General features: G+C 43.7%; 1 protein-coding gene across 1 annotated transcript in view; it reads right to left on the bottom strand.

Annotated features, from left to right (window-relative positions):
- Cachd1 (cache domain containing 1) overlaps positions 1–23,899 on the bottom strand; it is a 225,462-nt gene that overhangs the window by 87,345 nt on the left and 114,218 nt on the right. The window contains exon 3 of the mRNA NM_001191758.1: positions 17,954–18,102. Coding sequence (NP_001178687.1) covers positions 17,954–18,102 — 149 coding nt within the window. The remainder of the gene's footprint in view (positions 1–17,953; positions 18,103–23,899) is intronic.

Here is a 23,899-nt window from a genome sequence, read left to right as displayed (position 1 = left end):
AAGATCCATTTATTCATTCGTGACCTTGGATTATCCATTAATTAACTCATAAAATATAAGAACCACTGAGCCAGATTTAGCCTATAAGCAAGGGAGCTGTTTTCACCTCAGTTTCAAACCCCACCCCTCAAAATTGGAGGATTTTTTTTATGTATATGACACTGTCATTGTCTTCAGACACACCAGAAGCAGGCATCAGATCCCCATTACAGATGGTGTAAGCCATCATGTGGTTGCTAGAAATTGAACTCAGGACCCCTGGAAGAGCAGTCAGAGCTCTTAACTGCTGAGCCATCTCTCCAGCTGTACAATATTTTTAAAGTATCATCTCAAGGATGAATTATGTAACTGGGTGTTGAGAACCATTTATTCTAGCCACCTGCCCAGTTTAGAATTCAATCAACAATGTTGGCTCTGTATCAAAGAGCTGTTGCTTTTACACACATAGTGGTTCTATTCTGGACTTGCTCCAAATTGTCTAGATGAGAAGACTGCTCCCTTCAAAGCCATGGGTGGGGAGAAAGGAGAGATTAAGGCAGTACCAGCTACCTACATGCATGCTAGTGATACAATAATCCACAATCTCATTGTCCCCGTGCACTAGCAAACAGAAGTCCTTCCCTTCACACATGCCTTCATAGGAGGCCAGATACTAAGCATTTGGAGCCTTGTGGTCCATGAGTTCTGTGGGACACGTCCACTCTGTCGCTTTAGTGTACAAGCAGCCACAGAGAAACTCAATGTAGCTGTTTTCTAACAAAACTTTGTTGTTTTAAACCAAACAAAAACAAAAAAACAAAACAAAACAAAAATTTTTTTCAAGTGTGGACTATACCAGAGGGGCTCAGAAAAACTTGGATAATGAATACATGTGTGTTTTAATAGGTCCAGTACCATAATACATAGCTACTAGGTTTGAAATGTGGCCCGTGTAACAGGATACTACCTTTCATGCTTATTTAATGTCAAGTGCCAAAAGTCACTGAACTGTGCTTGCCATATCGGACAAGCGAGGTCTAGAAGGCTCTCCTATTGTCCGGCTATCTTTCATGTTCCTATTTGTAAATACTTTGTAAGAAAGATCTTCCCTTAGGTTGCATGCCTTGCCAAGTATGACAAGTGCCTCTGTGTTCTCTCAACAGCTTGTCTTATATGTTAAATTTGGGATTCTATTTGGGGGGGGCATGTGTGCACACTTGGGTGTGTGTATGCATGACTCTGTGAGGTGGCCAGAGGTTGCCATTAGGTGTTTTCCTCTATCACATTCTACCTTATGCTTTGAGGCAGGGTCTTTACCTTGCTTTGCGGCTACACTGGCTCACCAGCAAGCCCCCAGTATCTTCTCGCCCTTCCTGGTATTGGGCTTACAGTAGCACCTTGCTGTGCTCAGCTTTCACACAGGTTGGGGGAGCTGAACCCAGGTCCTCATGCTTGTGCACCAAGCTTTCTATCCATTGAGCCATCTCCCTGTTTGTATTTGTTTCTTTTGTAATGGAAAGATTTTATGAGCTAAACTTTATAAAATGGGTGAGAAAGGAGAAAATATATAACTAGTTTTAATAGCTATATTTAAATAGCTAGTTTATAGTGTATAATGTTAAATATATAATAAATATAACATATAAGTATACTATATTTATGATATAATGTATTTAATACATATGGTTTTATATAGTATATAAATATATTATAATATAATATATAAATAAGTATAGTTTATAATTTTAAATAGTTTAAATGGTCATAATCATAAGACTTAGCATTTTTTAATTTTTAGCACGTTTTTATGAAGTGGGTGCTCATTTTAACCCACTTTTCATGAATTCATATGTCCACCCATTCTGAGGTGCGCAGACGGCTCCTGATGGTTTAACAAATGAGCACTGACTCACTGAATGGTTACAAAGCACTCGGCATCAAGTTACATAGATGGCATCTGGACGCAAGTCACTCTCAGGATGGATGCTGGGAGGTAGACTTTTGCAATGCATGCTGGGAGGTAGACTTTTGCAGAGATCAGTTTATTGTTGGGGCATGGAATCTGAGTTTGACTGCTTCTGAGGAACAAGAAAGCCCTTCAGTGTTGTCACAACTTTTACAAATAAACTAAGAGAATTGCTTTCTGTACGAGCACTGGTACTCTGAAGTATGTCTAAGACACTCAAAGACAGAGCGTGTTTGGATGTTGTTTCCCGAGGACAGAGTCTTTGGATTTGGTTTGGATCAAGAGAATCGAATAGCACCTAGGTTTGCCTGTAGTTCATAGTGAGATGTCATTATGTGGGCTGGAGAGATGGCTCAGCCGTTAAAGGCTAGGCTCACAACCAAAAATATAAGAGATGTCATTATGCAAACTCTGAAGCTCCCTTTCACCTATCTATTCCATGGTAGAGACATAAAACAAGTGAGACCGCGGCTATACATTAAGGGAAGGGAGCAAAGAAGACTTGAATTCTGGACCCAACTCTTTTGCTGAGACAAGACACACACCATTCTGCTTCTAAATGACCCAGAAGGAAAACCTCACTGAAAAGGGCAACACAGGATGGCGTTTGGCACACCCTACCAGGGACGTTTTGGCTGAGACATAGTCCCTGTGTGCCCTGACGGGGTGTCCACAGTCGGGACATCTGCTCTGAGCCCCACCCTTGGAGGGCTGATATTGGAAAGCTGGCTTATTGGAAACAGGAAAACCAATGGAGCAGAGCTCTAAGAGCACTAATGAGAATGTGGAAGCGGCTCGCTAACAAGAGCACTGATCCACGCACCTGGGTTGGCCATAAAACACTTGACAACGCAGTGTGTGTCATTATCACTGTCACTGATATCTCCCAGGCTTCTCTTCTAACTCTCACAGCCTTCCCTTCTGACCACCCCAGACTCAGTACGTGCTGGTCTGCTGATTGCCAGCGTCCAGTGTGCCCTCCCCTCAAGTCTGTCTCATCAACCTACATTCCTCCTCAGCTCCCCTCAGGATGAGTTTTTTCCTCTGACCTGACTGGACTTGTTCTGCTTTCTAGTTAAGATACTGTGTCTTTTCTTGCCTTTGTGGGGTGGGGGTGGGCATGCTTTTTTTGTCTATATTATTATTTTATAATCAGATTTAACATAATGCCATGGTCAGGAAAACTGAATTCAAGGCGGGCAAGGCAGCCTTCTGGGACCGTTTCTGCAATCATTCCCCAAAGGCCTCACTTTCTAACACAATCCAGTGGTGATTCGGTTTCATGAATATAAATTTCAGGGGGAAAGGAATATAAACACTGAAATGATGTTATCAATAAAAATCCGAAAGTATGACGAGCATTTTATCTTACTCATTTTAGCATTTCCCCCTCTATCAAATACAGATTTGCTTGCCCAGTGATGGTGGTGCATACTTGCCTTTGATCCTAGCACCTTGGAGGCAGAGGCAGGTGGATTTCAGAGTTTAGTGCCAGACAGCTATGCAGAGAAACACTGTCTGCAACCCCACCACCAGCCACACACACACACACACACACACACACACACACACACACACACACACACACACACACACACCAAAAAAGAAAAGAAAAAGATTATTGGTAAGGACAGTAATAAGCAATTATGAAGCCCTGTTAGGCAACCGGCCCCCAGGCAGCTCTCAGATTGTCTTTTCTCTCTGGTTCCGACTGCTTTGAGTTTCCCTGGCGTCCGTGTTGTACCTTAGTCACTGCGCATGCACCCATCTACCTGCAAGTTCATGTAAAACCTAGAAATAGACCCACCCTGACGCTCTCTTCATGACCTGTGCCACTGAGGTGCTAGTCAGAGATGTCTAGGGAAGACATAAAGCAACGGAGGAAGAGGAGGAAAAGGAGGCGGACGGGGGAGGGGAAGAGTGTCTGGGCTAGCAGGCCAACTAGAGGCAAACATGAAGGGGGATTATCTCCCAACTCTCCTCTCTGCTCACACAGGATAAATTCCTGCTGGTGTCCAGACTCCAAACCTGCTGAACTCTAAAAAGGGGAAGGAAACCTGCTTAGTCGTCTTGATACACTGGTGACCTCCCGACCTAGAAAGTATGGTCACCAGCCCAAAGGCAGGAGCACATTTAATGCACACGTGCCCTTTAGAAAAGCGATTTATAAAAAGCAACATGCTAGTTACTCATTCAGACTCGGAGCCCATGGAAACAAAGATCATGGTTGAGACTCTTTATAAAAACATGTCAGCTACTCCTAGGACTTACCTAAACCAGTGTGCAACCAGGGGTATATCAGCTGCCATTCATATGTATGTAAATCCAGGTTTATAGAAAGGTTGAGAATTAGAAAAAACATGCATTTTCACCTAAGATGATCAGTTTAAATGGTTTGATTCATCTCATTCTTTATATTTACACTTTTAAAAAGGTAGCAATAGAAAAAGAAATCCTACTTAAAACTCCTTTAGACTTGAGTCTATTTAAAAAAAGATATTGGATTAAATCCAACTTCTCTGCTTATTTTCATAAGATAAAGTCAGCACCTAGAATTCAGTTTCTAGAGGAATAACTCCATCTCCCCTACCCCCTTAAGAAAGAAAGGAGAGAGGGAGAAAAGCCTTCCTTTTGGATTTACTTTCATGAACAACTGATCGAACTGCTGTCCCGAGGGAGAAAACAGGGCTGTGACTCCCACTTTGATCTCTTCCCCAAGGAGAAATTCACTCCCTGCCTGCCTTGCAAGATGTTCATTTGATTGACGCTTGCTCTGATGTGCAAACGGCTTTGAACTTCAGACATTTAATTCCCATCAGACTGCAGTCAGTTTTATTCTCCTTCAACAGGATTTACAAGCAGGAGATCAGCAAATGTAGAAGATAAAATAAATTTGCAGAAGCTTTGAATCTTACATCAAAACAGTGTTCAAGTGACTTCCAATTGGATTCCATTCAGCCTCGATCCACAGTGTAAATCAACTTTCAGTGGAGTCCTGATTTAGGAAGAAAAAGATATAAAGGGAAGACAGGCGCACACACCCCTTTTGGGGTCTACTTCCTGAATCTGTATCTTGGTCTTTGTCTGAATTCCCTGGGGAAGGTGATTTGCCAGGCAAATCATTCAGGATCCTGGGTTTTTCTGAACATGTCCAGGGAAGCTGGCCCAATTTATCACAGCACACACAAAAAACCAAACCCCTGGTGTGGGTTCCCGGGGTGGTGGTGAAATGTGGTATTGTTCATGGATATGGTTTTTTAAGGCAATGATTTAAAAAGCAAATCCTTGGGGATTTCTCAGAAGAGCAAGGCTTAAAGTGTTCAGGAGTTCTTACGAAGAGCCAGTGTGACAGCAGCTGAGGAGCTGAGGGGCTGAGGGGTTGAGGGGCTGAGGGGCTGAGGGGCTGAGGGGCTGAGAGTAGTTTTCTTTTTGTTTGCTTCTTTTTAATCACTGCTAAACTGCAGAGACAAGTGTAAAAGTCTCTCTCTCCCTCCCTTTCCCTCCCTCCCCCCCAGTCTTTCTCTGTTTCTCTCTCTCTGTCTCTGTCTCTGTCCCTCCTCCCTGTTTCTGTCTCTCTGTCTGTCTCTGTCTCTGTCTCTCTGTCTCTCTGTCTGTCTCTGTCTCTGTCTCTCTCCCCCTCCCTCTCTCCCTCCTTCCCTCCCTCCCTCCAAAAGCAAAGCTAATATCAGTTCTGATGGGAGTGGCGAGCAAACAGAGACTCCCAATGGAGCTCTCAGGTCAAACTGGTCTTAGCTGGCTGCTGCAACTGCCGTTTTAAGAATTGCACATAAAGAAACCACAGCACACCAATAGCTTCAAGAGTCTCAAGGGAAGGTGCAGACGTAGGAACGCCTGTGCCTCACACACTCGCTGGCCCTATTGGAGCCCATGGTTGCCGGCTCACTGGTCCCTGACATGAGAGGTAGCTCTTCACCTCCATTGAGCCAGGTTCCCGTCCACTCATTGCTTCTTGGAGGTGGCTGCTTTCCAAATATTTGAGCAACACCAGTTGAAAAGAATTAAAAACAAGGACTCCTTATCTTCCACAGAACTGCCCACAAGAATAAAGTTAAACCAAGAAAGAGCTAAGATAAAAATCGAACATCTGCATTGGCAAATATTTAAACTCTGAATGGTGGAGGAAAGGGGTGAGAATAAAATCACTTCAAAAAGGAGCCATAGAATTTATAAAGCCAGGGATCCTCAACCTCCCCCATTCCTCCCTTATTCAAACACCTAAGTGAATGGGCAAACGGAAAAGCTGTCAAATAACACGTAATCACACTGCAAGAAAGGGGCTTTTCCTTCCATCTCCTCAGAGATGGGAGTGATAAGTCACGTTCTCTTTGTTCTTATCAGCAATAAGGATTAGATCTCTGGGTTCAGCAATGCTGGACACAGAGGTGGTTTCCAAGGCTCTTGGATGGTGAGGCATTCGGAGCACCAGGTGCCTCCCCCTAACCATCACAGAGAACAACACCTTCCTTCCCTACCATTTCCTCACCACAACACATCACCAACAGGTAGCCTGACTGTGACCTCGGGTCACACATTCATATGCATATAGATATTGATCATTCTGGGAAGAAGCTAAGCAGTTGACAGGGGACATCTGGGAGGCTTGGGAGAGAACATAAAACCTCAGCAAGCATTTATCTGGATCTGCTTCACCAGCAGGCTGAGTATGAGAAGGACCTACTGAGCACAAGAGGAAAGAATACTGTAAAATAGACAGGCTTCATGGTCTGGGTGTACCTTTATGCTATTTAATAAACACTCCTCTTTCCTGCTTGGAAGACACAAAGCTGAAGGGGGTGCTCCTTCTCTGTTCTTTACCTTTGGAGGTCTTGCCCAGGGTCAGACCTGTGAGGAACTGGTCACTATTGCTAAGTGAAGAAATACAGAAGCTTGGAGGCCGATGTCTCAGGCTACCCCAGAGACTGCAAACTATGTATTTCCTCTTTCAGTAAACAGCAGACGAATGTGAGTTGTACCACACAGACATCAAAGATTGTAACCAAGAACATCGGCTAGCAGGTGACCTTGGAGATGAGACAGTCCAGCTTTTAGCTTATGTGCACGAAGGAGAGAGGTCTGCCCAAACCACCCACTTCTGCAAAAGAAAGGCACGGAGCTCTAAGGGCTGATGTGCTGGAGGAAGAATGCTAACCCTACGACTGAAGACAGACAGCTTCACACAGGGTAAGAGCTAACAGCCAGAATGCTTCTCAGATTTAAAAACGCTTTGCAATTTCAGTACCATAAAGCATATAAACAGTTTATAGGCTGATTTTCAGTGGCGACAAGGTCTATTCCTTAGGCCTAGGATAGCCCTCTAACTACCGCCCCCTCCCCCAACACACACACACCCATACACCCACCCACACCCCAAATTTCTAAAAGAAAAATCACAAAACCAATTCTACTTAAAATTCATAAAAGGCAGGAGGCGAAATCCAATCCTGGACGCATCGAGGTGTTCCTCATCCTTTGTTCAGTACAGGCGACATAGGAAAATCCAGAAAGTGGGGTTCTTACTCAGCTCCCTGCAAGTGGATGCTTCTGGAGTGAGGATGCTCCTTGTCACTAACACCCTCACAAATTGTCACTAGCATCCTCACAGATGCAGTGACCTATTCCTGCCCCCATCCCCATTGGAAATGGCACACACCACTGCAGGAACACGGTTCTAGTTTCAGTCTAAGAAACAAAATCTAGATGGTAAAATCTTTACATTCAGCTAATCACTGAAGGAGTCATTCAATACCCCTGAATTCTAAGGAGAAATGTAATGTAGCACCTCAAAGGACAGGTGAGCCATCCTTGCTGCTAATTTCACTTTCAGTCAAATTATTCCATCATTATAAGAAAAATTCACTTAAATCAGGCATGACGACACATGTTTATAATTCAAACACTCAGGAGATAGAGGCAGGAGAATCTGAGGTCTGAGCCTGTCTGTGCTACACAGTGAGGCTCAAACAAGAGGAGAAAATAAACAGCAACAAAATCTCTGACTCATTTGGAACCAGGAGCCCCAGATTCTAAACCCGCCTCCTGGAGCCCTGGTATAACTGTCTACACTGTTTTCTTCTCTGCAACATGAAGGGAAGCAAGGCTAAAAATTAGGCAGAAACAGTTCTTACCCCACTGGTCTGTTCACAGGACTCGAGAGATATTGTTAATTGAATTACGAATTAATGCAATCCATTTTCTGTAAGTTTCATATTATAACCGAGTAGACTTTTAGAAATTCGAATGTTCTGCAAAATCTTTGTTGAGTTCTTAGCTCAGCTCGAGGCCTGCTGGCACCAATATTCACAAAGCCTGGGTCAGTGCTTAGTTGGCCTGCAGGTAGTAACCGCTAAAGGAACTGGAGATGGAAGGGCCCGATAAGGCAGGGCCAGTGACTTAAAAGGGAAGAATTTCCATCCAGTGCTTTGTGGACAAAACACATCTTCCCGGGGAAGGAACGGGACTTGAAAGAAAATTAAACACAGTTGTCATAGGGCCAAGCTTGTCCTTTCTTCCCACTAGTGACACAGAGAGAACAAAAGAGCAGAAGTCACCTTAACAAAAACACCCAAGTCACAATGTTTCACTCTGCCGGAAAAAGTGTAACAACAAGGAATTGAACAGATAGATGGTGAAATGTCTTAATGTCTTCATTTCCATGTGCGCCACCTTAGAATCAGGCTTGAAGAAAGAACGTGGGTCTGCTGCTCTGTCTAAAGATAGCATTTTATAGCAAAATTGACACTAAACATTCTTGAAGTGACCTGACCACTATACACTGTGCATGTATTACCACACACCAGTGTCCCCTATCAATACAAATGACCACAGGTACCGGATAAAAAGTATCTTAAAAATAAATTGACACACTTCCAGAACTGCTACGCACATAACAGAATGAGGTGCAAATGCTTGTGGGCTCAGAACGGAACGATGCAAGGGTTAACCCCAAAGGCTTTTCACATCTCCAGCGACTGATAAGCATGCAAGTTATCATCCAAATTAGCAAGTCACAGTCAATTCATTCACAGGCAATTCAATTTCCTTGCAAATCTTTTACCTCTATTTTTAATCTTCACAGATTTCCATCCTCTAAGATCCTCCATTTAAAAAATTACAAGTGTCTTTGGGGCTGGAGAGATGGCACCGTGGACAAGAGCATGGGATCATCTTGCAGAGGACATGGGTTTGGTTCCCAGCACCTACATGGCATTTACAATTGCCTGGAACTCCATTTCCAGGGGACCTGACACTTACTTCTGGCCTCCCCAGACACCAGGCACACATGTAGTACACATACATATATGTAGGCAAAACACACATACACATAAAAAAAATAAATCATTACAACAGTATTTTAAAAAATCCCTCTTCTCACCTACATCTCTAACAAGCCTTAGTGATGTTGTCTCAGACAGTGTTTGTGTTTCTGAACTCTACACTTCCTTTATGTGGCCATTGTTACCGTTCAGGGTATTATTCATTTCTAAGAAAGAAAGAAATAGTATTGGGGACAAGGGCACGCCATAGTACACAGGTCCAAGGACAACTTTCTGGAGTCAAGTCTTTCTGTCCATCTCACATGGGTTCTGAGAATTAAACTCAGATTGTCACCATTTGCCTTTCTGTAAGGAACAAATTGCCCCAACTGATGGGCATCTTGTCTCTTTACCATAGTTACTCTTCATTTGCAAACTAGTTATCTTGACCCAATCATGAACCATATCATAATCTTTTTTTGTTTGAAAATTTAGTGCTTGTTGAAAATACTTGGGGTTGGGGATTTAGCTCAGTGGCAGAGCACTTGCCTAGCAAGCGCAAGGCCCTGGGTTCGGTCCTCAGCTTCGGGGGGAAAAAAAGACAGAAAATACTCTACTAGATGACTTAGAATTTCCAGGCCCCAGAGCATCTCCCTTGCACTTTGTTCCAGATCAGCCTTCCACTGACCCCAAAGGCTTGTTTTACGAACACACCTGCTGCTTTTCTGGTCTGAAATATTCTTCTCCTGGACCAATGTGCAAAAGCGCCATTCAAGGCCTCACCTACCGTTCTGGACCAAGCCTGTTTCTCCTTATAACGGCCTTTGCATTTCCTCATACCTGCTATATATCTAGTTTACCTGGTTCATGTAGTGGGTCTCCTTTTCCATCTCTGTCTATCAGAATGTGCCTATCACAATGCCTTGTGTGCGCACTACACCTTGAACATGATGAAGGCAGGTTTAGCTGAAAATGGTTTCTGATATTCTGCAGCACTCCGTGCACACAACAAACTTATTAAATAAGAGTGGCGACTGAGATACCTAAGCATTAACGTCTGCTTCAAAAGAGAGCTTGTCCCATGGAAAGATGTCCAGATAAAAGCAATGAACCGTGAGGTGTCATAAATCAACTTCCTAACGGCTCAGTGTGTGCTGGGTAATCCTGACACCCATGTTACTACGGGGACTAGGCATATACTTCTTAGGCCAATATTTACTGAAGGCCCTTACTCAACACAAGGTTGAGTTTGACAGAGTCCTTGAACTTGTAGCTTAAAGATGAGAGGGCACATATACGAAGTGCAAATACACCAGGTCATACCCAGGCCTCTCTAGAATTATATCCAGCCGTCTTTGATTGCCCTGTCTCCCAAAACTCAAGACAACGGGCACCGGCTGCCCAGCGCATGTCTCTCCAGGTCCTTGATTACAGAGAGACCAGACCAGGACTTTCCGTTGTTAACATGGTTGACAAGAGGCTTTTACCTCTTAATTTTATGTCTCATTCTTTAATTCCCTTTCCCCAAAATCTCAGTCTCCTCGTTTAAGTCGGCAGCATTTGGCTGCCTTCTGCGCGTCATGCACAGCGTTATGCAGCGTCAGCATCGGCACTGGCCTGACCATTTGTGGAGCCTACAGCCCACCGCTCGGATTAGCTGGCGTGTGAGGGTCTCTGTAATGGACAAATGATTTCCTCAGCTACTTCTCCATCACCTGTGCCAAATACAAGTCCTTGTCAGTGCTTCCGGTCAGAATGACCTCGAGTGTTCTTCGTTCCTTCCCTATCTCAGAGTATTTAAATCCTTTTCCCGCTTCAACACCCATGCAAAGAACTTCATTATTTTTATCTGAATCTTTTCCAAATGAATGAATGGGTGCTTTTACCTTGTAGTTATGATTTACCTAGTAATGTTTCAAAAACATGGATATAGAATGCAAAATTTACTAATCTGAACAATATGAAGAACCTCCTACTATGTAAAATGGCTCTAATTAAAGAATAAATGCAAAAGGGAGGGGACAAACAAACAAACCCTAGTCTATAATCCATCCCTTTCAAGGGGGTGGGCAGCAGAGACAAGAGGATGATGGGAACTGGCTAGCCAGCCAGCCCATCAGCCTAGAGAGACAGCAAGCTTCTGGTTTAGTGAGAGACCCTGTATCCAAAACTAAAATGGAGAGTGACAGAGAGGATGTCACCCCTCTGTTCTCCTCATGTGTGTGCACCGGCACATACACCAAGCATGCATGGATGAATACATCAGGCACTAAATAAATATCTTTTAAGAAGCTAAAGAAAAATGGAAGTGACCTGGAGGAGTAGAAGGGTCTCTGAAGCACACATAAACTATCTCATTTTCCAGATGAGGACAGTGAGGTCCTTCTCCTTCACACAGAAAGGGCAGAGCTGGGGCATCCTCACTGTTAAATTTCAGCAGCACAATCTGTCACAGATGAGCTCAGTGTGACAGAAGCCTGTCAGTACTGCTTAAGCTACTTCTTTTGTGGTGAAGATTGAGGAAGGGCAGGGATGCAGCCCAATAGTAAAACTTCACATGTGTAGAGTACATGAGGACCTGGGGTCAATCTACCATTATAATAAAAAAGCAAGGTGAAAAGACTTCTCTTGATAATGAAAGAGTTCTGAGGAAAAACAATCAAAGCTCCCCCACCCCCCACTTGAAGCTAAGTGTATTTCAGACAGATATCATGTCTTCTAAATTTACTGGAAATGCCCAAAGAGCCTACTCTTGGAATCCTAGTATTTATGAGTGAGCATGCTAAACATTAGAACGGCCTCTCCATAACTATTCCTGGCTCATAGGACACTGGTTAATACTTTGACCCAAAACTCACTAATAGAGAAACTGACTCTAAGTCACGGCACTTTGTATGGGAAACTAACTTTCTAAATGCCAAAACTCTATTCCAGAAGGTACTAAACTTTCCACAAAGAAAACATGGATGATAACACAGTAGAAAGACAAGTACAAATGGGTACTTGCTGTCAAAATCTGCAGTTTAATTTTTTTTTAAAAAGGTCATGCATCCTTTCTCTAAGGGAGCACAGCCAGACTGCAGTATCCAAATGTAACGTCAAATACCACTCTGGATCTTCTTTAGAAGGAAGCTAAAGCATGGTGTGATGGTTTATATATGCTTGGCTCAGGGAGTGGCACTATTAGGAGGTGCAGCCCTGTTGGAGTAGGTGTGTCACTGTGGGTGTGGTCTTTAAGACCCGCATCCTAGCTGTCTGGAAGTCAGTCTCCCACTAGCAGCCTTCAGATGATGTAGAACTCTCAGCTCTGCCTGCACCATGCCTGCCTAGATGCTGCCCTGCTCCCACCTTGATAATAATGGACTGAACCTCTGAACTTGTAAGCCAGCCCCAATTAAATGTTGTCCTTTATAAGACTTGCCTTGGTCATGGTGTCTGTTCACAGTAGTAAAACCCTAACCAAGACACATGGGTTCAGAGAAGGCAGATTACTTCCCGTAAAACAGGGCCTCATGGACCCCAACAATTGGATGAAGACCTTCCTAGAACACTGACCTCTTTAAGCAAAAGGGATTCCCCTAGCTCATCTCAGTTGTTACTCCTCTTTGGGTCTCAGCCTGTCAGCCCACCCAGCAGCTCGGGACTTGCACCTACATTATCATCTGTCATTCCTTAAAGTAAATCACTGTCTCCCACACATCCCCAGCCCCACACTCTGCCACCAATCCTGTGGTTCTGTTGGTCTGCAGAATGGTGGCACAGAGGGTTGTAAGAGTAGCTGGTAACAAGAGCTGTAACTGAGAGCCATGCCTCTTGCAATAGGACTTGGACTAATTGGTCTACAGCACAAAATGGTTCAAGTCGCCGAATAGTAACGTTTGTCTCCTGCCACCATGAAGTTCTCACAGATGTAAAATTGGCTTAGAAATGGGATGGGGTCCATTGCCTTCTCCAGTGACTGCTTGCTTAGTAGATGCCCCAACACAAAGAGCTCCCGAAAAATAGTGGGAATCCAATATAAAGATGCTTCCAAGAGTTTCTTTATATTTGACAATCAGTGACGCTGTTAAAGATGCCGTCAATGGGCAAGAGAGAATTATCTATTCAGCGGAAGCTGCTCAGCTGTAGGGGCCAAGGTCCTGGAAAGAATTGCTCACTGACTCACAGTGAGCACTGGTTTGCTTAGGATGCCATAATTGGCATACTACCACGATTAGCCAATTAGCAAACTCGAGATGAGTGAGACCCAGCAGCACTCACTCCCCTCGTGGAGAGACAAAGAAGCAGAAAAGGTTAGGTGTATTTTAGTGTTTAGTCTCTAATTTGTACTTTTCCTTCTTAAGAAATGAAGACAGACAGACAGACAGACAGACAGACAGACAGACACACACACACACACACACACACACACACACACACACACACACACACACACGGAATGACAATGGCAATAATAACTATAAAAGGAATTGGGAACAGAAGAAATTCACTTTGAAATGCAGAAGACCAAATTGCTGATTTAGTTACATAAAAGTGGCTCTTGACACACGCAATAAAAGCATTTGAGCTCAAGCCAGGTCTCAGGGACAAGAGTCTTAGTGAGGTGCACTTGATGTCTTGGTTCCTGAAATCCTGAGAGACCAGGAAGGGGAAGTGGAAGCTGGCATAGCAGGGCATGCACATGGACAAGTGATGTTGTGAAAAACAAGAACAAAGCAAAAACAAACAAAACCCCCCAAACTATGATGTAGTAAAGCCAGAGTTGAAAACAGAAATGTCAGTGTGGTTCAACCAGGATAAAAGTTGAGGGAATGGCTTAGAGCAAGTGGCAAGAGAGTCTCTTAAGGGAGAGTGGCTCTTCGTGAAGGCAGGGGCTCCCAAGTGGATATGGGAACTTCCTATGGCCAAGTGCTCTGATTCTTCAAGCAAAAACAAAACAAAACAAAACAAAACAACCCCCAGCCTTTGAATTTTCCAAACCTCTAATGTTGGTACTGAATTGAAAAGTATACAAAGGGGGAGAATCATTTTAAATATCTATGGGGGGGGGTCAAAAGGGACCCCTGAAGGTCAGATATGATCCATGGTGTGATGCCATGACCACAGACAGCTCTGTGCACCTTAGGCCCAGCCAATGTGATGCAAGTCAAGCTGCTGACTGCCCTGAGCGGATGACTCTGTGTTCTCAAGTCTGTTGTTTTTAGCGTGTATGGGGGCATAGGTTAGATCCCCAGTACCACTGAACAAGCAACAACAAACCCAGAAACAAAAGAACCCCCACACCTGCTACTGCAAGGCAGACACTGAAGCTGAGCTCATGGTAGGTTAAGCCTCAACCTGTTTGTTTTTCCGAAGTATGCAATGTTAAGACTTCGGATCAGCCCTTCAATAAACACAGACAGAGGGCCTAATCACTATGCAAGGCCCCATGCAAAATCATTAACTCCCAAGGCTCCCGAGTGAGAATTTTCAAAACTGACTAATCTGAGAAGGGAAGTATCAAATGCATCTGAAAAATAAATCAATTTTCTGCCACTTTTCAGCTTTATCCCCATGTGGTCACAAAGTCACCTTCAGGTAGGCTGTGCAGGGGACTCTCTGTATAACAGATTTTCTCTCCCTGCCTTCCTTTCCTGGAGTCTCCCTCTTCTTCTCCAAGGGCCTGGAATGGCCAAGAGCTCCCATTCCTCCTGCTTCAGCTCTCCTACAACTGAGTTGGTGAGCGTGCACTACCATGATGACCAATGGCTGTTGCTAAGTTTATTAACCATTCATTACTGTTGTGTGTGTGGTCGGGGCACAGCATACATATGGAGGCCCGTTTGGACAGCTTTGTGGAGTTGGCTTTCTCCTCCCACCATTACAGGAATCAAACTCAAGTTGACAGACTGTATGGCAAGCACCAGCTAAGCGATCTCAACAGCCTGCAGCTATACACCTTATAGATCCTTCCTGGAACCAGCCAGCCTACAAACGACTACACAAACAAACAAACAAACAAACACAGATGAAAAGTCAGCTGGCCTGAAACAAAAAGTGAAGACATATCACTGGTTAAAATTACTTATGAAAACACTGTCCTGATTCTATCTCATCTTAGGAACAAACAGGTTCTAGAACCTTTAGTACAGGAATTTTTACCTGGGGTCTGATTGCTTATGTTTCTTATAAAACACTATTAATGCATTTGTATATGGCCAGATGTAGGCCACGGACACAGAAACTTGAATATTTTGCTTCTAGAACTATATATATCTCATAGTTTAGAGCAGTGATTCTCAATTTTCCTAATGCTATGGCCTTTTAACACAGTTCCTAATGGCATGGTAACCCCCAATCAAAAACTTATTTTCATTATTATTTCATAATTGTAAGTTTATTACTTTTAGGGATCATAATGTAAATATCTGTGTTTTCTAATGGTCTTAGATGACCCCCAAAGGGGTCACAGCCCACAGGTTGAGAACTGATGGTCTAGAAGGACATTTGCTATAGTTTTGGGGAAACCTTTGTTTCTGCTTCTTTGTCTCTGTGCTGGAGACTGAGCTCAAGGCATTGCTCATGCGGGATATCGATTGCCGAGTCACTCCATTAAGTCCACTTTCTCAAATTTCAATCATTACCATACCTATCCTCTTCAAAATCTTACTCTCACTTAGACTAATTCACTATTTATTTCCTGTGCTTACTTTAAACTGTGATATTTTCATAATAAGGAAAACAGGCCTAGTGTCTCAACAGAGAGGACATTGAAATAAATGCGTAAGAACCCATCAGCGTGCCTGTCTAAGGCCAAGCATGATGGTTCAGCTCTGTGATCTCAGCGCGGGGAACGGGAAGCTGGAGGATTAGGAATTCAAAGCCAGACTTGGCTGCACTGCAAATTCAAGGCTGGAGGGAGACACAGGAGAGACCCTGCCTCACCCACTCCTAACAAAAGTTTGTCTAAGTACAAGTTACAAGCTCTCCCTGCTGCAGCCCTGGGAGGTAAGGACCCTCCTTACTCTCACCTCACTGACTCCGACTTCATATGACTTCCCGAGATCAACTCACGAGTTACAAAGTTGACTTAAAACCAAAATATTTTAGCCAGGCCTTTAGCTGCCTTATGGGACAGGGCGTTCCTCCCTTCTGCTTTTAGCTCCACTATGAATGCCCTGAGATTCAAAATGTAGACACTGGTGAAAGGGCGCATAGGAGAGGAGTGAAGTGAACGCGCTTATTAACAGGACACTGCTGCAGCTAGAATGTCCACAGAAGCCTGTTAGAAGGGGCTGGAACAGGTCGCTGGCTAAGGAGTCCTACCCTGGTTCCCCCTCAACAACCTTCTCCCATTTCCATCTTGAATCTTGGTTTAAAAACAGAAACCCTTGCCATCTTAAAAAGTACTTGTGTCTTGCCAAAGGCTCGCAGACATCATCAATCCAAAAATCCATACATATATTTTTTGGAACGAAATTGGACTCTAACCCAAGCAGACTGAGTGTAAGGGAAAGGTGGTCCCTGCTTGATCCTGCCTGCCGCAAATGGCTGTTGTTAATGTCAGTTTTAAACTCTGCCTGTCTTTTGACTCTTCATTTTGATCCTCAGAACTAGCGGCTTTGACAATAGCACGTCACAGCTCCAGTCATCTACTTTGAATTAGGGCAGCGTGCACCCTCACTGTTTGGTACGGAAGGTCATCAGTGAGGGAGCCCTGCTTTGTGTTAACCCGCTGACTGTGTGGATCTTCCGAGAGTACGGTGAAGATCTTTAGAATCTTTAACTAAACTGCACGAGAAGCTCTTGGAGGAGAAACTGTAGTCTCTTTTTCATTACCTTAACTGAAAAGAGCATTGGCTTTGTCACAGAGATGCCCAGTATCTCAGACCTGAAGCTTCAGGGATTCAAAACGGGAATCCCTGTCCTTGTGCCAAAACACTGATATAAGGCTTTCCAACCTGTAATGCTTGCACATGTGTGAATGTGTGCTGGTCACTCTCACAAACCAGCATCTACAGCATGGCTGCATCTCATTACTGCACATGCAAGGGTGTTACTCAACTTTCCGAACTAAACCCCTACTGGGTGGGAGACATTTGTAATATTTATGCGCTTTTGCCCTAAATGGTTCTAAGATAACTTTGCACATGTGCCTTCGGGAGCATGTCTGATAGAACCTTCCTGGCGAGACTCCTTGTTTTGGGGAATCCCAACATGGCTCTGCCTGGTGTTCAGTATTTGCCACATAACCTCTCGATGTCTTACATAATCCTTGGGAGTTGAAATTCTTGTGTCTAGGTGTGAGACACAAACCAGCTCAGACATTAATGCACAGTTAATAAAACCAAGTACCAAGTGCTAGAGGTGAAGGGGGAAGAGGTGTGATTCCTCACTGAGTAGCAGAGGAAGAACACCAGGAAGGCTTACTGGCAGGGCAGGGTGTGGTGTGGCACACTGAGTGTATGGAGGGATATGAAGTAACTATGGAAACAGACCTGAAGGAATAATGACTTCTTTTGGGAGGAAAAAAAAGAAGCGTAAACGAACATTAGCTGAGGTTCTCTAAGCAAGTAAGTAGCAGAGGGGATTCATGGGCAGAAGACGACAAGTTTAAATGTAGATATATTATGATATTAATGCCTTGAATAAATGGAAAGCTGCTTTGCAATGATCAAACACGGGCATTTTGAACGCAGAAGAATAAGCAACCCAGCTCTTGGTCTATCAGCAACAGGGAATGCTCAAGTCTTACTCCATCATGGAGGGTGGAATTGTGCAGCAGTCCTGGATGGCGGTCAGCGGGGAGGTCAGGTGGGCTGTATAGGAGGCTTCTACAACTTGCTTGTTCCGATTGACCACGTCCAGGTAACGGTTGAACTTCTCCCGGATTTTTTTGGCTAGCTGTGAATGACAGTGATAGCAAAATAAATCACCTATTTAAGTCATCTTTTCCTGATAAAATAATTTAATTTGCATCATGAGATGCATACATTAAGCTTCGGGTAACGTATAAACTACCCCCGGATCATCTCTCCTGGGTGGGTGGCAGAAAAGTTGCAAAGCACCTGGACATCACGGTAGAAAATTTAGACAGCAATAAAGTACTATTATCTGCCTATTAAGAAAGGAAGCTGTATATCCAACCCCTTAATTGTCCAAATTCAGTGGAATGATGTCCAGCCCTGCTGGAAAACCAAAGGAGCAAGAGACCTTTTCTAGTTCTGGAGTCCCATAGATGGGATGGGGAGTAGATGGATGAAGGGACGTGAATCTTAGTGCTTTCTGCTGTACAGCCCTTGGGGACACCATTCAAAGTCTTCCATGGGAAAGGCAATTCTCTATGGGGTTCAATGTGGACATGCATATAATTAGAAATATACTTGGATGTGAGCTATTACACCATTAAGATGGACAAATGTCTTTCTTAACTGCTGTGAGCAGACCCCTTCATCATGATTTACTTTCATGTGGGAATAAGGGAAGTGCACTGGTACACATACGGTTATTCCCTCCATTGCTCCTACCAAACAAAATACCACAGCTTAATTGTTGATCTCCAAGGAAAACCATGTTGTTTGTCTTCCCCCTGAAGAAAATGTTACCCAAATGAGATGACTGATAGAATTATGGCTAATTGGTTTTGCAGAGCTATTCATTAACGGTACTCTAGCAGAGAACTAATCGTCCCTGCTGGGTCATGCAGCTCATACAGCCTAGTAGCCTACAGGCAGGAATATGGAGGCAACTGGGATATCTCCATTTGTTATTTTAAAGACAATGGTTTTTCTCTGTGATATTCGCAAAGAAGTGAAGTTTGTAAGTTTTCCTAAAAATTATATTAATAAAGCTTGGAAGATTTCTGGACATAGAAGAGACTATGAAAGTCATTTGATCCTGGGTCATTCTCTTGGCAAGAGAGCTGCTGTATGAATGGAGAATCAATTTGATGTTGGGTGGTTCTCTTGGCAAGAGAAAAGCTGTATGAATAGGTAACACCCAGAAGCTGTAACCCCCGCATCTTTTCATACTCCTACTCCCTGAGCTAGACTTCTAACCATACAAAGATACGGGTCTTCTCTGTGGAGATCACTGAGGCAGTATGTAGATCACACTTTGATCTCACACCTCAGGTTAAGCCACTAATTATGCTGTCCCATGTGGCAATGTTTAGAGACAAATTTGGGTGTCATCGCTCGGTGGGAACAGCTATCAAGTAGACAGTAGAAGCCAAGAACGGACCTAAACATTCTGCAATGTGTAGGATAGTTTCCAATAACCAAAAATCATCTAGTCCCCAAATTTCCTCCAAGAAAATACCAACAGTTTTTGGTTTAGTAACGAACAACCTTAAAAATATAATCTATCTATGTACCTACCTATCTATCAGTCTATCAATAAATCATCAGTCTGCCAGGATCAAACTCAGGTTCCTGCGTGCTAGACATACGCTCTACTGCTGAGCTACATCCCCAACCCAGAATATTTCTTAAGTGTACAACTCCACCAAAGACCATGCTTTATAGTCTCTGTTTAGCTACTGGCTTTTGATAAGATAAATACCATTAATTTCTACCTGGAAATGTCAAGGATATGTTCCATTACATGGGAATGAATGTCCCAGAACAGGAAAAAGATAAGGCACACTTGAAAGAACTGGACTTCTAAATAAAATCTTCACCAAATCATTTGAAAATGGGCATGAGACCTGCCTGCCTTTCATAACATGCACCTACTCTAACACATACCTCCACATTGGAAATTCTCAAAGGCTTTTCTGAACATTTGCTAAGTGTCAATTTTTAACAGTCAGAGCTTTGATACACCAGCTATTTCAGAATGAGCCACTGCCTGTTTCTATACAAGTCTTAAGCTAAGAAAGAGTAAGCTTTCAAGTGTTTGCTTGGAAGCAGCATTGTATAATTTTATCAAATTCAAATATCAATATCTGTAAATGGAGCCTGGGATACATTAATTTTGTTTATGCTGGATCTATCATTATCACGACCTAATATCTGACAGAAACAACCTCAAGAGGAAAGGTTCAAAGGTTCAGAGGGTTCTTTTGGCCCATGGTCACTTGGTAAGAACATCATGGTGCAGGGATATGTGTTAGGGGCAAGTTTCACCTCATGATAGAAAGGATGCAGACAGTTTTTTTATAGGTCAAGAACTCTAACACATCCCCCAGATGCATCCCTGATCCTAATGTGGTATAAAAATCGCAGAAATGTTTTAATGCATCTCTTCATTAAGAAATGGGATCGAATATGCCTCCTACCCCACTGCTGGAATCCAAATGGTGTTATAATGACTTCCCTCAGCAGAGTATATAGCAAGTTATACTATACTACTCTTAAGCCTGGGTTGTAAAAGTTCCTAAGGCCTCTACCTGCTCACCCCTAATGGAAGCTCCTAGTTACCAAAGACATAGGAAAGGGGCATGTCATGTGCTTAGTTGTGAGCCAAATCAGAGGCCTGAGCATGTCCTGGAGTCAGTCACCCTATTTAGGCACAGGTCAAGAGGCCTCTAAAAGAGCAGGGAAGATGGCTAGGAGCAGTGGCTATTCTTCCAGAGGACCCGAGTTTAGTTCTCAGCGTCTATATGGTGGCTCACAGCCATCTCTAACTCCAGTTCCAAGGGATCAAACATGCCCTTCTGAACGCTGAGGGCACATATACTGCACATATTCACATACATACAGGCAGAATATATACATAAATAAATCTTACAAAAGAATAAGAAGAGGCTACTAGAAAACTCTAACCCCCAGAGTCCACCACAGAACAGATAAGCCACCCTTGCAGGGCCTGGTCCAAACTCTTTACCCATACAGTTCAAACCTATGTGTCCGTGCCACTAAGTTGTAGGTAGTCCTTCCCCTCCCAATGTAATAGTTAAGTCAAACATCTAAGAGTAGGCTGAATTCCATCCTAGGGCAAGCATGTTGAAGGCAAGTTACAAGAAATTACACAGGCCCTGGCGCTGCATCTGAATCACCAACGTTACAACTTCTAGAGCACAAACCTACAGCACAGAGATGATAGGGACTCGTCAGAAAAGTCTAACAGCTGCCGTGGGGAGGAGATTGTGGCAAGCCAGACACAGACAACGAACTGTAGACGGTCTTGTTGTATGTCGATGAGGTTAAGTAGTTAGCACAAAGCCAGAGAGCAATCCAAAGATCCAGTTACTTGTTCTCATTCAAAACGGTCTTGTCTGTAGAACCCGTGTTCACCTGCTCAGACTAAGCAAACTGAAAGAAGTTACAAATGTCACCTGAACGGTGACTACAGGACAAGTGTCATAGGTTAAAACATCTGAGCTTAAGTAGACAAGGTATAGAGCAGAATGCTCTCAGCCTGGGCTGGCTGGAACTCATAGTTGAGGGTGGGACAGTTGGAGTTGGTGGCTGATAAGAGCTTTTGGCTTCCTGGTTAGGGTCTGCCTCTAGCTGGCATCTCCAAACTGCCCTTAACCCTAGAACCTGGCATACACACCTCCTTCCCCAAGCTGCAGTCCTTAGCGGTGTGGGGGTAGGGCACAGAACCTACATACAGAGTCCAGCTATCCATGACAGTTAAAAGATCTCAAACTCGCGCTTTTCCTGTCTCTGTCAACTTTCCCAACACTTCCTGTGACACGTTATCTTGCCAAATGAAAATAAAAAGAAAAAAACCGAACATTTGTTGAATGCTTCGTGTAGTTCCCCCACTAAGCATTTCACATGTATATATCAATTTAATCCTTTAAAAACCCCTTTAAGTTGGGTAAGGAGGCCCATGACTATAATTCCAGGTACTCAAGGGTGAGGTTAGGGATCAAGGACTGCTCAAACCTGTTTAAAAAGCAAACAAAATAAAACCCTGTATGGTACAAGCCTTTGTTTCCCAGGGGCAGACATTGAAGATTAAGTCACTTTTTCGTATCATGAAGTGGTAGGAACCGAGAAATCTTCAAGAGCCCACGCTTCCAACACAGCAGAACTTCTTTTGGAAATTTACAAAGCAATCTCCCCGCCCTACACGGACCCTTTCTTTTCCTAGAAGGTCCTGTATGACAAAGTCCAGCCTGGAAAACACTAAGGGGCTTGGGATGGCCTTGAACTTCTGATCCTTTAACTTCTACCTCCAGAGGACATGCGCACCACCACATCTGGTTTATATAGTGCTGGGGCATGAACCCAGGGCTTCCTAGATGCTAGGCAAGCAGTCTGCCAACTACATGGCCAGCATCCCAGTTGTTTCTTTTAAAATCCACTGAAACAACTGCTGTGAGATTCTTGGCAGAATACCATACACGATGCAACCTCTTGCTTCCTAATAAAAATTGAGATTTTTTTAAAAAATACAGTTTCATTCAGGATTCTTCATAATTCCCACAAAAGTACCTACATTAAAAGGGATAGGTTTAAATATGACATAATATAGTCTAAATATGACATAATATAGTCCCAGCAAAACTAAACCCCACAATTCCTTGCTAATATTACCTGACTATTTTAACTGTGGCCTAATGGTATCAGACTAATCACATGTTCTGATAACTAAGGCATCTTTAAACATTTCCTATTTTATAACCTGGACAGAGAATACAGGGAACAAACTGCTCCTTTCCCTTAGGGAATGAGTTTCAGAATTCGACATTTTGCACATTTTTTTCAGCTTAATAAACCCCATTATAATACTCTATGATGAAAGAGAAAATAGCAGCTATCATGTTATAGCTGGAGAAACGGAGGCAGAGGGCACCGAAAGGGCCATAGCCCAGTGACAGTGTATCCTGACTGGTGGCTCGCTATGGAAACCTCAACTAATAATCCATTTTCCCCCTTTCTAAAAGCAATCTCTCTTAGCATGCTAACCCAGGCAAGCATAACAGAATCTCTTAGAGTACAGACAGCCCACAGAGAGATTAAAGCCTGAATGTATCTGCCAAACTGAAGGGGGCAAGGCTGGGCCCTAGAACCTCCCGAGAGGCCACACAGAAACTGGGGCTGTCCCCTGCCCTGATCTCTGCAGACAGGCGAAGAAAACAAAGGACATTCTCAACAAAGAGCTACAGGTGGACCCACAATCCTCCTCCACATAATTAGAGCCATTTTTCTCTCCACAGCTCAGAGTTTGTCTTTTATCCTTCTCTATCCTCTCCCCTTCTTCCCCTAAGGGGCTCCTGTAGGTTGATGAGTCAACGGGACTCAGACCATCTTGTCATCTTTGGGTTCAATTCTAAGGCTAGCCAACATCCAGCCACGGGGTCAAATGATCAGCAGGGCAGTGTGTGGTCCCCATGGGAACCGACTCTAATTTGTCACCATCTCCACTGACAACGTTTCATCACAACATCAATGGATTTCCTGCTTGCTGAATTTCCCCTCCCTTAATTTTCACATAGGCACTTCTGTCATTTGCCTGCATCCCCAGAGCCCCTGTAAAAAGCACTTTTTTTTTTTACCTTAGCTTTAGTGTGAGGATGAAGAGTGGGGGATGGGCGCATGGACACACATAGGTAAAAGAAGCAGAACTGCAAAGGCCCAGGACACACTTCATTTATGACTGCTTCTAAAAGGGCTGGGCGGAGGGGTTTTTTTTAGGGGGGTGGGGGGAGGAGGTTAGGGAAAGCTTTATTTAAAATGTCTAACGATGAAGCTGACAGGCACAGGCAGGAAGCCTACCCTAGGGGACTGAAGAGCCACAGCAA

The sequence above is a fragment of the Rattus norvegicus genome, chromosome 5 (genome assembly GCF_036323735.1).
Source record: "Rattus norvegicus strain BN/NHsdMcwi chromosome 5, GRCr8, whole genome shotgun sequence".
NCBI lineage: Eukaryota > Metazoa > Chordata > Mammalia > Rodentia > Muridae > Rattus > Rattus norvegicus.
This window is presented reverse-complemented; position numbering and strand designations above follow the sequence as displayed.